This window comes from Rhinatrema bivittatum, chromosome 5 (assembly GCF_901001135.1).
Source record: "Rhinatrema bivittatum chromosome 5, aRhiBiv1.1, whole genome shotgun sequence".
Taxonomy (NCBI): Eukaryota; Metazoa; Chordata; class Amphibia; order Gymnophiona; family Rhinatrematidae; genus Rhinatrema; species Rhinatrema bivittatum.
Window position 1 is genome coordinate 222,614,188 of NC_042619.1, and position 15,048 is coordinate 222,629,235.

Below are 15,048 nucleotides of genomic sequence, written 5' to 3' on the forward strand. Positions count from 1 at the left end.
GTGTGTGTGTGTGGTAGAATGGGTGCCTGGGTGCGTGAGTGGCAGCTTCGTGTGTGTGGTAGAATGGGTGCGTGAGTGGCAGTTTTGTGTGTGTGTGTGGTAAATGGGTGCCTGGGTGCGTGAGTGGCAGCTTTGTGGGTTGTGGTACATTGGGAGCAAGAGCATTTGTGTGTGATTGAGAGCTTGTATGTAAGTGACAGAGCATGTGTGTGATTGAGAGAGAAAGACTGGTCAGAGGTGATGTGTGTCTGTGTGAGAGACACAGACTGGTCAGCGAGGTGACTGGTGTATGTGTGAGAGACACAGACTGGTCAGGGAAGTGACTGGTGTGTGTCAGGAAGAGATACTAGTTATGGAGATACTGGTCTGTGTGCGACAGACTGGTTGTGGGCCATAAGGAAGAAGGACTGTGAGGACAGAGCTTCAGCAGCCACTGCTGCTTCTGATGAGTGCTATTGGCCTGCAGTTGCTGGAGAGGGTAAATAAAGGCGGCTTTTTCAGTTTATTTTTCTTGATTGACTGCCATTTTAATTATTGGGTATTATGTGATGTGTCTGCTGTTTCGAAATATTTTATTGATATTTGGATACGTTTTAATAATTTTTATGAGTTTTTAATTGTTGGATGTTATTCTATTCATCAGCTGTTTTGTAACATTTATTAGTATAGTTTTACAATTATTTTTAAGTCGGTATTGATCTATAGCAGTTTGGCTTGCTCTGTTTTCCTAATAGGAGGTGTATTAGTGTTTAGGGCCTGGTTAAACATTTGTAGTGGTAAATTACTGTCTTTTCATAAGGAGGGGTATTGTGCCTGCAGTAAAGAGTTTGTTTTGCTTTTACTGAGATGTCATCAGAACCAGAATATCTTTTTTTGTATGGTGAGTTGTACGGGTAATGCCCCAGTTCTGCTCTGCACCCATTTTTGGGGGTTGAGGGGGTTCCAGAGGATGCAGAATATATATTTACATTTTGCCCCATGACGGTCACATGTTCAGTGTGTCACGCATGTGAGAACCATCTGTCGGGTGTGTCCCAGCCGAAAAAAGGTTGAGAACCACTGCCTTAGAACGACCTAAGGAGAGTGCTACTGCTTGACCAACTCTCGGAGCTCGTGAGGAACCAAGAGCAACCGCCAGTCAGAAGTGGTGACATCCCTTCCCTGGGAACAGAGAATTAGAGATACCCCTTGTAGGGGGTGGACAATCAGGCATCCAGAGGGGGACCCAGAAGGGTTGCCCTGGAAACCAGTCAAATCTCCCCTCCTGAAATGAGAGGAGTAATGGGAATCGGGGCCTCCCGATCCCAAAAACCTTACAACTCTCCAATTCAGAGTTGAGTTACAATCACTGCTTGCTGAAGTTCAGAAGCAACCAATCCACCACTGGCAGCTACCCTCAGAAGGGGTGGGCCACTACAATAATCAATGGAGCAGCCCCAGCAAACATGGTCTAACGACAGCCGCTGCTGTTCCCCAGCCCTGGCCCGATGCAAATAATTGGAGCTCCAGCTCAGAGATAAACATGCCAGGAATGGCGCGCCTCAGGGGCTTCCCTACAAAAGGGGTCTTGACATGGGAGGGGTCAAAAGACATATTCCTCTTCTGAGGGAAGAGAGGACTCCCAACAATATTCTCCTAGTGGGTTCGATCAGGAATGCAGTCCTAGGTCAGTCCACGAGGGGAAATACACAGACACAGCCATACAATAGAGGGCAACTAGAAAAAAAGAGCCCTCCACTGTAAAAACACGCTGACCAGTACTCATACAGTGGTATTCACTTGCTAAAGTAGGTAACTATGCGTTGCTAAAAGGCAAACAACAGAGTGCGTGATGACACCTTCCCCACCAGTGCTCCTCAGCACTTTGTGGAGCAGAACTGACAAGGAAGCAGAGACCATGGCATGACGATGGCAGAACCCTGGTTTGGCTGAGAACTGCACAGACAGAGAAAATGTTGCTTGCCATTGCCAGAGGCACTTGGAGTAGATGCCTCTGGCAATGGCAAGCATCTTCCTACTCTCCCCTCCGCCTCCCCTCCCCCCTTTTTAGTTACCCGCTCTCCCTCCCCTGCAAGCATCTTCCTACTCTCCCCCCCCCCTTTTTAGTTACCCGTTCTCTCTCCCCTGCCTTCCTCTAGTCCCCCCCCCCCCATTTCTTGCATTTAATCCCCATTCTCCCTGCCCCCCCTTTTTCCTCCTCCCCTCCGAATTGTAGATGACGCTGTTTAGCACCCTCTGCTATATAACCTCTGTGTGTGTGTGTATATATATATATATATATATATATATATATATATATACATACATATATACACATACATATACATACATATACATACACACACATATATACATATATATATATATATATATAGCAAAATTGCTTACTTTGTAATAGGTGTTATCCCAGGACAGCAGGATGTAGTCCTCACATATGGATGACATCAGTAATGGAGCCCTATGTACGGAAAAACTTCTTTCAAAGTTTCTAAGAAACTTTTGACTGGCACCAGAGTGCCTACTGAGCATGCCCAGCATGCCATGATATTCCCTGCCACAGGGGTCTCCCTTCAGTCTGTTTCGTAGCAATTAGTGTTAGCCAAAAATAAAAATAATAAAACGTATCGGACCCAACTCCGCGGGGTGGCGGGTGGGTTTCGTGAGGACTACATCCTGCTGTCCTGGGATAACACCTATTACAAAGTAAGCAATTTTGCTTTATCCCAGGACAAGCAGGATGTTAGTCCTCACATATGGGTGATTAGCAAGCTAGAGGCTGAGTCATTTTGTAGTGAAGCAACAGTGAAGTATTGTTGTTGAAATGAATCAGCCGAAGATCACAGCAGGTTGGATGTAGAAGGAGTTGGGTTAAACTGGAAACAAGTTCTTTAAGACAGATTGTCTATATGAGGAATCTTGTCTTCCTTCTTTGTCTAAGCAATAGTGAGCTGCAAAGGTGTGAAGAGAACTCCATGTTGCTGCTTTACAAATGTCCAGAATAGGTACAGAGCGAAGGTGTGCTACTGAAGTTGACATTGCTCTTACTGAATGTGCCTTTACTCGCCCTTGAAGAGTAAGGCCTGCTTTTTCATAACAAAATTGTATGCAATCTGCTAGCCAGTTTGACAAAGTATGCTTACCCACTGCTTTACCTGGTTTGTTTGGATCATAAGATACAAATAGTTGATTGGATTTCCTTTGGACTGTAGTGCGGTTTAAGTAGAAGGATAGCGCACGTTTACAGTCCAAGGTATGTAAGGCTCTTTCTCCCTGGTGAGAGTGAGGCCTTGGAAAGAATGTTGGTAAAACTATAGATTGGTTCAGGTGGAATTCCATGACTACCTTTGGAAGGAATTTGGGATGAGTACGGAGGACCACCCTGTCATGTAGGAACTTTGTAAAAGGTTCGTATGTGACAAGTGCTTGTAGTTCACTGACTCTTCTAGCTGATGTAATGGCTATGAGGAATACAGTTTTCCATGTAAGATATTTAAGGTCACAGGTATCTATGGGTTCGAATGGAGAACGCATGAGCCTGGCTAAGACTACGTTCAGGTCCCATTGTATGCTTGGGGAATGAACTGGAGGTTTTAAGTGAGTTAAACCTCTCATAAATTTACCTACTAGAGGTTGTGTAGAAATAGGTGCATCTCTCAGCTTGTTATGGTAAGCTGAGATTGCACTCAAATGTACTCTTACAGATGAAGTCCTAAGACCAGAGTCTGAAAGATGATCTAGGTAATCTAGTAGTGAGGTAGTGGGGCAAGTGAAAGGATCCAAAGATTTCTGAGTGCACCACAAAGTAAACCTTTTCCATTTGTAGGAATAATTCTTTCTAGGGGAAGGTTTACGTGAAGCTATCAGCACATTTATTTTATTTATTTATTTAGAACTTTTCTATACCGACTTTCCAATAACAGAATTACTGATCAATTCGGTTTACATTTTGAACAATAACAGTGACAAGAAAATGTCTTACAAAAAACAGGTAGAGATAACTTGGAGATAAATATATGGGGTTAAATAACAAAGAAATACAATATACAAAGCCTAATATAGGCTGAGGCAGATAACATGAGATATAATGGTTGGAAGGTTGAGTGGTTGTAAGATCAAGCTTTCAACATCCATGCTGTCAGGGACAGGGATTGAAGGTTGGGATGACGCAGCTGACTCTGATCCTGAGTAATCAGATTGGGAGCTACTCCCAGGCGAAATGGATCCCTGATTGAGAGGTCTAGCAGTGTGGGAAACCATACTTGTCGAGGCCAGTATGGGGCTATGAGTATCATGGTCCCCTTGTCCTGTTGTAGCTTCACTAGAGTTTTGGTTATGAGTGGTATCGGTGGATACGCATATAACAGGCCTGAGTTCCAAAGGCGAGCAAAGGCGTCCTTTGGTAGGCTGTTCTCCTGTTGTAACAGGGAGCAGTAATTGTTCACTTTGTAGTTCAGATGGGATGCAAAGAGATCTATTGTTGGTTGACCCCAGCGTTGGAAGATCTTGGTTGCTATCATTGGATCCAAGGACCACTCGTGTGGTTGGAACTGACGACTGAGGCGATCTGCTATTATGTTGCGGATGCCCGCCAGGTAAGTGGCTCGTAGAAGAATGGAGTGTGCTAGAGCCCAGTCCCAAATCTGAGCTGCTTCTTGGCAAAGGAGGTAGGAACCTGTCCCTCCTTGTTTGTTGATGTACCATATGGCTACTGTGTTGTCCGTCTGAATCAGCACAGTCTTGTGTGAAAGGCAGTCCTTGAACGCATGCAGCGCATAACGTATAGCTCGAAGCTCCAGGAAATTTATCTGAAAAGAAGCTTTGAGTTTTGTCCACTTGCCCTGAGTCTTCAGAAGACCAATGTGTGCTCCCCAGCCTAAGGTGGACGCATCTGTAGTTAAAGTCACTTGTGGAACTGGTTGCTGGAAAGGTAGACCTTTGAGCAAGTTGTTCATTGATGTCCACCAAAGGAGGGAGGAACGTAGATTGTACGTTATTTGAATGAGAGTGGACAGTGGTTGAATGGCTTGAATCCACTGAGATTTGAGTGTCCATTGCATTAGGCGCATGGTTAGTCTGGCCATGGGAGTGACATGAACTGTGGAGGCCATGTGTCCGAGTAGGGTGAGGCACTGATGAGCTGTAACTTGAGATTGATTTCGAAAAGAATGTGCCAGGAGAACGAGTGTTTGAGCACGGTTTCTTGGGAGAAAAGCTTTTGCTATGATGGTGTTTAGATCTGCACCTATGAAGTATAGTAGGTGAGATGGTGTGAATTGGGATTTTTGGTAGTTGATGAGAAATCCCAAGGAGTGAAGCAAGTTGACTGTGAGCTTGAGAGAACTGAGAGCTCCTTCTTGTGTCTGACTCCTGATGAGCCAATCGTCTAGATAAGGGAATACATGCACCCTTTGGTTTGTGAAGATGTGCCACCGCTACTGCCAGACACTTTGTGAACACTCGAGGTGCTGAGGCTAGGCCGAATGGAAGCACTCGGTATTGAAAATGTTGTCCTTCGACCAGAAATCGCAGGTACTGGCGATGAGAAGGAAAGATGGGAATGTGGGCGTAGGCGTCTTGAAGATCCAGAGAGCAGAGCCAATCTCCTTTTTGAAGAAGAGGTAGCATGGTGCCTAACAATACCATCCTGAACTTTTCTTTCTTGAGAAATCTGTTGAGATTTCTGAGGTCTAGGATGGGACGCAGTCCTCCAGTTTTCTTTGGAATGAGGAAATACCGGGAGTAGAATCCTCTGCCCTGCTGAGACCCAGGAACTGGCTCTCAGTAGGGTGGATAATTCTGCTTTTAGTATATGTTGGAGTGGTGATTCACTGTCCAAGATGAGAGAGGTGGATTTTCGTTTGGTACAGTGAGAAAATCCAATCGGTACCCCTGAGCTGTAATTGAGAGTACCCATTGGTCCGTTGTGATGGAGATCCAGGTTTAATGGTAATAGGTTATGCGACCTCCGACTGGTAATTGTGGAAGAGGATTTTGAAAGGGGCTTCTGCTCTCTGGTTGAATTTCAAAAGCCTGATGTAGATGCAGTCTGAGCAGGTGGTTGGGGCCTAGCAGGCTTTTGCCGAGACTGAGGACGCTGAGTGGGACCTGCTTGTCTAGTCCGGCTTGTTGGAGGGTAGTATCGTCGTGGACGGTAGTAAGGTCTCCTAATTTCTCTTCTAGGAGGTCTTCTAGAAGGTTGATGTGTCCATTACCTGCTATTAGGTTCACTTAGAGAATAGCCACTGCCATTAGCAATGGTAACATGGAATAGACTTAGTTTTTGGGTACTTGCCAGGTTCTTATGGCCTGGATTGGCCACTGTTGGAAGCAGGATGCTGGGCTTGATGGACCCTTGGTCTGACCCAGTATGGCATTTTCTTATGTTCTCCTGAGGAATCAGTGACAGCTGTTTGAGGGTTTCTGTGTGGTCCTTTATGGTCGCCACTGCTTCTTTGACTTTGTCTCCAAATAGGTTTTCACCCAAACAAGGAAGGTCGGCTAATCTCTCCTGGACTTCTGGCCTGAGCTCAGAAGATTTTAGCCAAGCCCATCTACGAGCCGTGATTCCTGAGGCTGATAATCTAGAAGCCGTCTCGAAACTGTCATATGTGGCTCTGACCTCGTGCTTGCCTGCATCTAGGCCCTTATGCACGAGTCGTAAGAAACCCTCCTGAAATTGTTCTGGAAGATCTTGGGTAAGGCCTTCTACCTGTTTCCATAGGTTGCGTTGGTATTGGTTCATGAATAATTGATAAGAATTTTTCCTTGAGACCAACATTGCACCCTGAAAGATTTTTCTTCCTAAACTGTCCAGGAACCAACTGTCCTTTCCTGGTGGTGTGGAAGCGTGTGTCTTAAGCCTTTTAGCTTTCTTCTGGGCTGACTCAACTACCACCGACTGGTGTGGTAGTTGAGATTTTTGAAAGCCAGGTATGGGTTGGACAAGATATGTAGCATCTGCCCGTTTGTTAACCGATGCTACTGAACCAGGGTGCTCCCACAATCTGTACATGAGCTCTTGGAGGACTTCATGTACTGGTATAGCCAGTATTTCCTTAGGTGGATCCACGAACTGTAGCACCTCTAAGGTTTTCTGTCTGGTATCAAGTTCTGAAAGGAGTGAAAAAGGTATGGTCTCTGACATTTTTTTGATGAAATTAGAGAAAGAAAGATCTTCCGGAGGTGATTTTCTCCTATTCTCTGGAGGTGAAGGTTGGGACAACATATCTTCATCTGAAGAGATATCTGAGTCAGACTCAGTTCCAGTGTCCACTGGGTGACCTGATGGTCTGAGAGGTCTGAATGGGATCTCAGGAATTGTTGGAGATTGTGGTCTCCGAGGTTGGAGAATGCCAGAAGGACCAGGTAGTGGTTCTGGAAGTACATCTGGATCCACATCCTGAGGTGTGTGTGAGAAAACCTGGATTAAGGTGTCCAACTTGTCCATGAGAGGCTGAAACATGGAGACTTCTGTTGGCATCGATGGTTTTATCGGTGCTGGCACCGGAATCGGCATCGACGGTCCTGGTGTTGGAATGGCCGGAATCGGCATCGAGGGTACTGGTGCCGGAACGGGTGGTGTCATCGGTATCAAGGGCGAGACCCCAGTCGGTACCGGAATCGGTGTCGATGGCATCGCCGGAGTAGAAGGTTGAGGCCTCTGTAACGCTTCGAGGAATGCGTCCCGTACCGCTTGACGTATGTATACATCAAGTTCCGCCCGCATGGATGGTGGGAACAGAGCACCCATGGGGGGAGGCGGTAGTGGCGATGCCAGTACCTCCTCAGAGCCCTGAGAAGGTACGGCTCCCTGCGCCGGAATCGGCGGGGATCGCCCTGTCGATGGCTAGGAAGCCTGAACGTCGAGCCAGGGTTTCTTAGTCGTCAATTCGATTTCTGTCGATGGCTTCCCGGGAATCGGGTCGGTGGTCGCCGTATGCGGCCTACAATGCCGATGCTTTTCTTTTTCCCGGGCTTTTTCACTACCCGATGTCGATGCCTTTGATGATGGCGAAGGGGAGGAAAGAGGAGCATCTCCCGACTCACCTGGGACTCGTTTTTTCAACACCACCTTCCGAATCGACCCAGCTGGAGATGATTGCACTGAGGATGACGGTGCCGGTAAGAGCTGTATTTTGAACAGTTGTTCCATCTTCTCCAGCCGGAGACGACGTCCCTTTGATGTCATGGTGGCACACAAGGGACAAGCCCTAACATCGTGGTTCTCACCAAGGCAGAGAACGCAGTCTTGGTGGGGGTCAGTAATCGACATGTTTCTAGTGCACTTAGGGCACTTTTTGAATCCCGAAGCCATTTTAGGCCGGACAGCCGTCGACGACCAATGACCAGGGACAAAAATTCTGTCAAAAGGCGGAACGGAACCGCGAGAGAAGTAGAAAAACTTACCGCGATGGTATACTAAGGGGAGACCCTTGCGGCTGAAGTTTTTTGAAACTTTTTAAAAGTTTAAAGTTGAGGAGAATTCTCCACAGGACTCCTAGGAACCGCGAGGCTAACTGCTCCGCGGAAAAAAGAAGACTGAAGGGAGACCCCTGTGGCAGGGAATATCATGGCATGCTGGGCATGCTCAGTAGGCACTCTGGTGCCAGTCAAAAGTTTCTTAGAAACTTTGAAAGAAGTTTTTCCGTACATAGGGCTCCATTACTGATGTCACCCATATGTGAGGACTAGCATCCTGCTTGTCCTGGGATAAATATATATATATTCCTTGTATATAATCCTCGGTATTTTAGCCTGGTGTATCAACCTTGTATATAACCCTTTTGTTGTACAATCACTGTATAAATTCCTCTGTATAATGAAACCATCAGACCCTTTCATCGTCTACCCTTATCTGGTACCCCTCTTACCTTTACCTATCTCTGTCTCCTTCCACCTCAAAGTTTTATTGTAACTTTGCTTTCTGTTTCTGTGTTAAGTAACCCGAGTTCTATGTAAACCGATGTGATCCGTTATATGAACGTCGGTATAGAAAAGCCTTAAATAAATAAATGAATGCCTTGCCATACCTGACCTCGCATGCTGCGCTCCACTGTCTCAGTAACTCACAGTAAACAGGAACAGTGTTAGCGGCTTCCTCAGAACCACTGATGCACTAGGTAAGGCATCGTGGAGGGTGGCATTCTATGGTGTCACTCCCTCCAGCACCTGATAACACCCCAAGAGGCTGGACACAGCCCCTGAAACTGTGTCGGGAATGGCTCACCTTCGATTCCCTCAGGGAATGACAGCAGCGACCTGGCGACCAAAGGTGCCCTTGGAGCCCTGTGGTCATATCCCCGCAGCATCCAACCACATCCACTGGTACCCACAGTGGTGACTGTACCCGCAGAGCCCATAGCACTATCGTGCTCACAAACGCAGGGCACATCAAGGGCAGCAAACGACACCACACCCAGGGCTTCAACGGCGCTTGACTGAATCAGGATCAGTTTGACTGTATACAGCGCCATCTCTGGCGCCACAAGCACCTGCAGACATCAACTGCCCAGTGGCACCGTTAGAGACCCTGGTGCCCGAAGGCATCGATAGTCTGGTGGTATCAAGGATGCCAGAGTTGCCTACAGGCAGAGGCTCTGCAGCCACAACATGGCTCATTGATGCCCAAAGGAACCGATGACTGCCCACGCCATCGACTGTGCCCCTCGGCCCCCCTTTTCTTCCGAGGGTGTTGATGCTGTGAGCTCAATGGCATCTCTCACCAGCGGCTAAGGCTGACGATAGCCTCGCTTGAGCATGAATCCAGGTGGGTCTCTGATGCCCCCCAATCCCAACAGCTCAGGGCCCCTGTGATCATCGGCATCCATGGTGCCCAGTGACCCTAGCCCATAATAGGACAGCACAATGCTCCTCAGTGTCTTGATGGAACACCGCCAAGGAGTCTCGAGGGCACCGGACACTGCACCTGGATGCCTCGCTATACCAGGATGCCTTGGCGTACCAGGTGATCCCTGTCACCTGAGGGCTTCCGTGACACTCAAGGGACAATTCCTCAAGGACTACCAGGGTTCTCAAGGTGATCCTAGTGCCTCGTTGGTGGTGCTCGATATAGTTAAGAGTGGCTATGAAAGGCATTGATGTCTAACATGCCCAATGGCTTCCATGGCATCCCCACACCTGAATGGCATTGAAGGCACTGATGGTATCTGGGCAGCTCCGCACCAACAGCAGAGGATGCGGTAGAGGCCACACATGCATCTCAGTGGAATCAAGGGCGATGGTATTGCTGGCATCGCAGGCATCGAGGGCACCGCGTCGATAGCATCAAGATATTGATGGCATTGGCATCAAGGGGAACCATGGCGCTTGATGGCAGATCTGGTCCTCAATAGTAGAGGTTGGTGCTGCTACTCTGCCACATCAAGGCCCAGGGCTCCTCGTCCTCCGATGTCTACGGCACAGAAGTCTCTTACGGTATCGAGAACTGTCACGCACCTCGATGATATAGAGGATGTTCCGGCATCTCAACAGCGTCAAGGGTGACCAAGGTGCTCAATGGCAATTCTGGTCCCCGACATGGTCCTGAGAGATGCGTCAGATCAACGGTTCTCTGGTCATAGATGTGCATGGGCAACCGTTACAGGGCATGGCACCGAAGGTGCAGCAGCAAGCTGCTTACCGAGGATCCTGCTCACCCTCTCTCCCAGGGAGACTGAACTCCCATCACCAGCAAGCAGGAGGGGAGGCTACGTCATCCAAGACTTCTACCCGTGGAGACTAGTTCCATTGAGTGTGGGATGAGTTCCCCAGCCCCCCCCCCCAGAAACGATCCTCGATCTCTTCACTTCCTGAATCCATCAAAGCCTATTGATCGGTGAAACCACATGGAACTCCTGCCCGGGTAGAACTCAGGCAAGTCCCCACGCTCAGCGCCTACACGGATCACCCACGGACTGCACTCAGTGAGTCCTGCCAACACCAGACAAAGGTACAAAAACAGACAGAGCAAGGAGAGGATACAAATGCTAAACTGCATGTGCAGTATTTTTTTTTTTTTTTTAAAGGGAAGAAAAAGGCTACCAGATTGCACAGTGACTAAGGCCCGCCATGCGGCTGGCAGACAGAGGAAAGATGTAAAAAGGAAAAGAAATAAGACTACCATAAGGTAAAGGAAAGAAAACAGTTGCAGTGCTAGAAAAAGCACTTACAAAACTGTGAGAGTAGATAGCAAAGATGAATACAGTGAAATACATGGCTCCTGCAACCACACGGCTCCACAGGAAAAAAAAAAAAAAAAGACTGAGGGACTCTGCCTAGGGGGCAGGGTGATGTCTACAGCCGCTCATGTTCAGTAGGGAATGTTTTAAAGTTTTAGATTCTTTGAGATCAAAGTTCCATGCTGGGTTCCAACCGATGTCACTCATGTGTGAGGACTACCATCCTGCTTGTCCTCAGAGAAAGAGTGCTGCTGCATTGTTTACCTCCATTGATTACCAGTGTTGGACAGAATAAAATTTAAATTATTAATAGTAGTTTTTCGTTGTTTGTAGAATGATGAGCCAAAGTACTTGTATAAGTTGGAATGGCATGTTTCAGGTCTGGCCTCGCTGTCGTCGCAGGGTTTTCAGTTGTCAACTTCAGTAGGATATGGATTTCTGTTGCAGTGTTTTCATAAAAGAGCTTTTTACTAGCATAGCTCCACAACTATGGAATATGTTACCAACTACAATGCGGTAGGAACTGAACCATCAAAAATTCCAGAAATATGTTAAGGATTTCTTGTTCTCTAATGCTTGAGTGGGTGGGGTAAAGGGGTAAAGGGTTTTGCAGTGAGGAGGGTGATTGTTTTTTGTTTTATATTTTTTATGGATGTTTTTATTGTAAACCGCTCTGATAGTTCTGCTTATGGTGCAGTATATACATTTTTAAATAAATACACAAGTAAATAAATAAATAGATCAAGGGTGGCCAGCTCTGGTCTTCAAGAGCCACAAACAGGTCTGGTTTTCAGGATATCTACAATGAATATGCATGAAATGGATATTTGCACATAGTGGAGATAGTGCATTCATCTCATATATATATTTGTTGTGAACATCTTGAAAACCACTATCTTGTGGCTCTTGAGGACCAGAGTTGGCCACCCTTAGTGTAGATACCCATGCATCATACTTTTAAATTGCTAGCCAATATCACTGATGTAGGCCATATATTACAATGATTTCCAAGGCCGAAAGAGTAGGAAGCACCTCCAATATTGCTCTTTGTTCAAAGAATAAGCTTAAGACCTTATTTTGACTATTCTCCCCAGCAAGCCTCACCACGCCATGATTATTAGAACTATCACTATTTGAAGAAGTATTTACTTAAAAGGTTAAAAAAGGCCAAACAGTGAAGGAAAATCAAAACAATTACTAAGTTTTAAAGACTTAATACTTGGATGCCTGAGCCATGGAAAGCCCCCCCCCCCCCCCCCCCCCCCCCCCCAAGCACAGGGAGACTGAATGTCCATCTCCTCCATTATAAATTTCCTGAACTATTAACACACTCATTCTAAGCCAATTAATTTTCCTAATGCTTCTAAGGTAAACGAGCTAAAAGGTAGACTATAGGAAGCCGTTTTCCATAAGCATGCCATTATTTCTGATACAGTGGGCCAGCGGCACTGTTTTTTTCATACAAAATCACAGAAACCCTTTAATATATTTGGCACACTGACTCTTACCAAGTGGTGGCTGTAGCATATCTCCTTTCTTCTCACAAGTTCCAATTTGCTGTATATCCGATGAATCCACAAGCCTCCAAAAGTCATTCTTATTGTCACTGCCATCTAGTCGTAAACGTAACCTGGCACCAGTGATTCCTATGACTGTTGCTATACAAACTGAGGTCACGTTTCGAGGGTCATGAGCTTCTAGTTTCATACCAACTTTGAAATCATTGCTCGGTGGGTTCCTAGACTATGGGAAACAAAGAATGTGACAACATCCTTATTTTCCCTGACGATTTAAATAACTGTTCACAGTTGTAAATATAAACAAACCATTACTCTCGTTACACAATCCAAACACAATAAAGCACCTTTTTAAAATATGATAAATCAGTGTCGGATCAGAAATAACCTAACAAATTGTGATGATTACTAGCATGCACATCTGCATTAGCTTTTTAATAAATATTATACAAGCCTTACTTGTAATTTTACAAATAAGAAATTTATTATTGTCTGCCTGGGTTCACATTTTAATATAATTCAGATTTTTCTTGAAATTTAAGTACAGCAGTATATTTTAGGCATGACACCTGATCAGCTTAATCTGTGCCACTGTACATGTGCAGCAATAGTGAGATCAATTTTCAAAGCCATTTGCACAGGTAAAATACTGATTTAACTGGATAAATTGGCCTGCATGAAAATTTTCTTCAGAGTGGTTAAAAGCATGCATGAGGTTCATAAGGCATGTAATTCTACCTGCTTTAAAGGGATATTCCTGGGGGTGAGGGGGAGGGTGTTTAGATCACATGAGTAAAAGTATGCATACTTGCCATTTAATCCTGTTCTTCCCTTCCACACAAATAGCAACTGCAAGTATGTGGGCACTTATAGCACGCATATACTTTGCAGTTACTAATTTTCAAAAGGATAATGCTGCATGTTTCTCTTTGAAAACTGACCGCAATGTACAAAAGCTAAAATGGTGTGTGTGCACATATCCCGAGGCTGCATCCTGGCTGGGGCTGAGGAACAATACAGCTGCCACCCGCATAGCCACGGGTATCCCTTAGTCCAGGGTAATATGGTGGTTTGGCCTCTTCCCCAGCCCAACAGGCACTGGCCAGGGAGACCAGGGAGAGATGGACCAGCCCAAGGCAGGGAAGAGGGTACCTATCCAGGACAAGGAATGAGGGGTAGGGGGATGGTACCAGCAATGGGCAGAGCATGCATAGGGTTTTGTCTCTTCCCTCTGCTGCCCGCTTACCAAACACTGGGCAAGTTGACACACATTAAAAAAAAAAAAAATGTCACAGGTGACTAACAAGTGGTGGATGTGAATTTCTTCTGTTCTGGAAACCAACCCAATTAGCTATAAACTGTTGAACTAAATTTGAGGCTTCAACTGTGTAAGTTTTAAAATTACACTTGGCTCAATATATTGCTTCTAAAATCAAAGAGATGACAACAAAAGCTACAAAAAAGGAGAAAAAGTTAAATCCATGGACTGCAGGATGGTGGTGGATACTTTTGTTCCAACACCAGCAGAAATAATGGTAAATAAAACATAACATAAGAACATAAGAAATTGCCATACTAGGTCAGAGCAAGAGTCCATCAAGCCCAGCATTCTGTTTCCAACAGTGATCAATCCAGGCTACAAGTACCTGGCAAATAGCAAAACACTAAGTAGATCTTATACTACTGATGCCAGTAATAGAGTAATTTTCCCTGACGATTTAAATAACTGTTCACAGCTGTAAATACAAACAAACCATTACTCTCGTTACACAATCCAAACACAATAAAGCACCTTTTTAAAATATGATAAATCAGTGTCGGATCAGAAATAACCTAACAAATTGTGATGATTACTAGCATGCACATCTGCATTAGCTTTTTATTATACAAGCCTTACTTATAATTTTGCAAATAAGAAATTTATTATTGTATGCCTGGGTTCACATTTTAATATAATTCAGATTTTTCTTGAAATTTAAGTACAGCAGTATATTTTAGGCATGACACCTGATCAGCTTAATCTGTGCCACTGTACATGTGCAGCAATAGTGAGATCAATTTTCAAAGCCATTTGTAAATACTGATCCACACGCCAAGTATAAACATAAAAAAACCACAGCCAGGAGGAGGTCGGTTGATGATTAAAATTATAAACACCGCTAGATGCGGTGATATATGAAATTATATGAAACCTTCCTCTTCTCAAAAATTTTCTGTTTCTTTAAAAAAATTTTCATGTTCAATTTTGATATAGATACATAAATCCTGATTTGACATACTCGTTATTTGAGTTGATTTCGATTCATATTTATATATCAATAGACTAGCTGAGATTCAATATAGGAGGTGATATC

The 15,048-nt window shown here is 45.2% G+C and overlaps 1 protein-coding gene across 10 annotated transcripts in view; it reads right to left on the reverse strand.

Annotated features, from left to right (window-relative positions):
* SCML2 (Scm polycomb group protein like 2) overlaps positions 1-15,048 on the reverse strand; it is a 282,901-nt gene that overhangs the window by 185,329 nt on the left and 82,524 nt on the right. For 8 of the 10 annotated variants that reach the window (XM_029603334.1, XM_029603332.1, XM_029603329.1 and 5 more), the window contains one exon: positions 12,686-12,920. In XM_029603334.1, coding sequence (XP_029459194.1) covers positions 12,686-12,884 — 199 coding nt within the window. In that variant the 5' untranslated portion in view covers positions 12,885-12,920. The remainder of the gene's footprint in view (positions 1-12,685; positions 12,921-15,048) is intronic. The other 2 variants (XM_029603336.1, XM_029603335.1) reach the window with 1 other exon arrangement.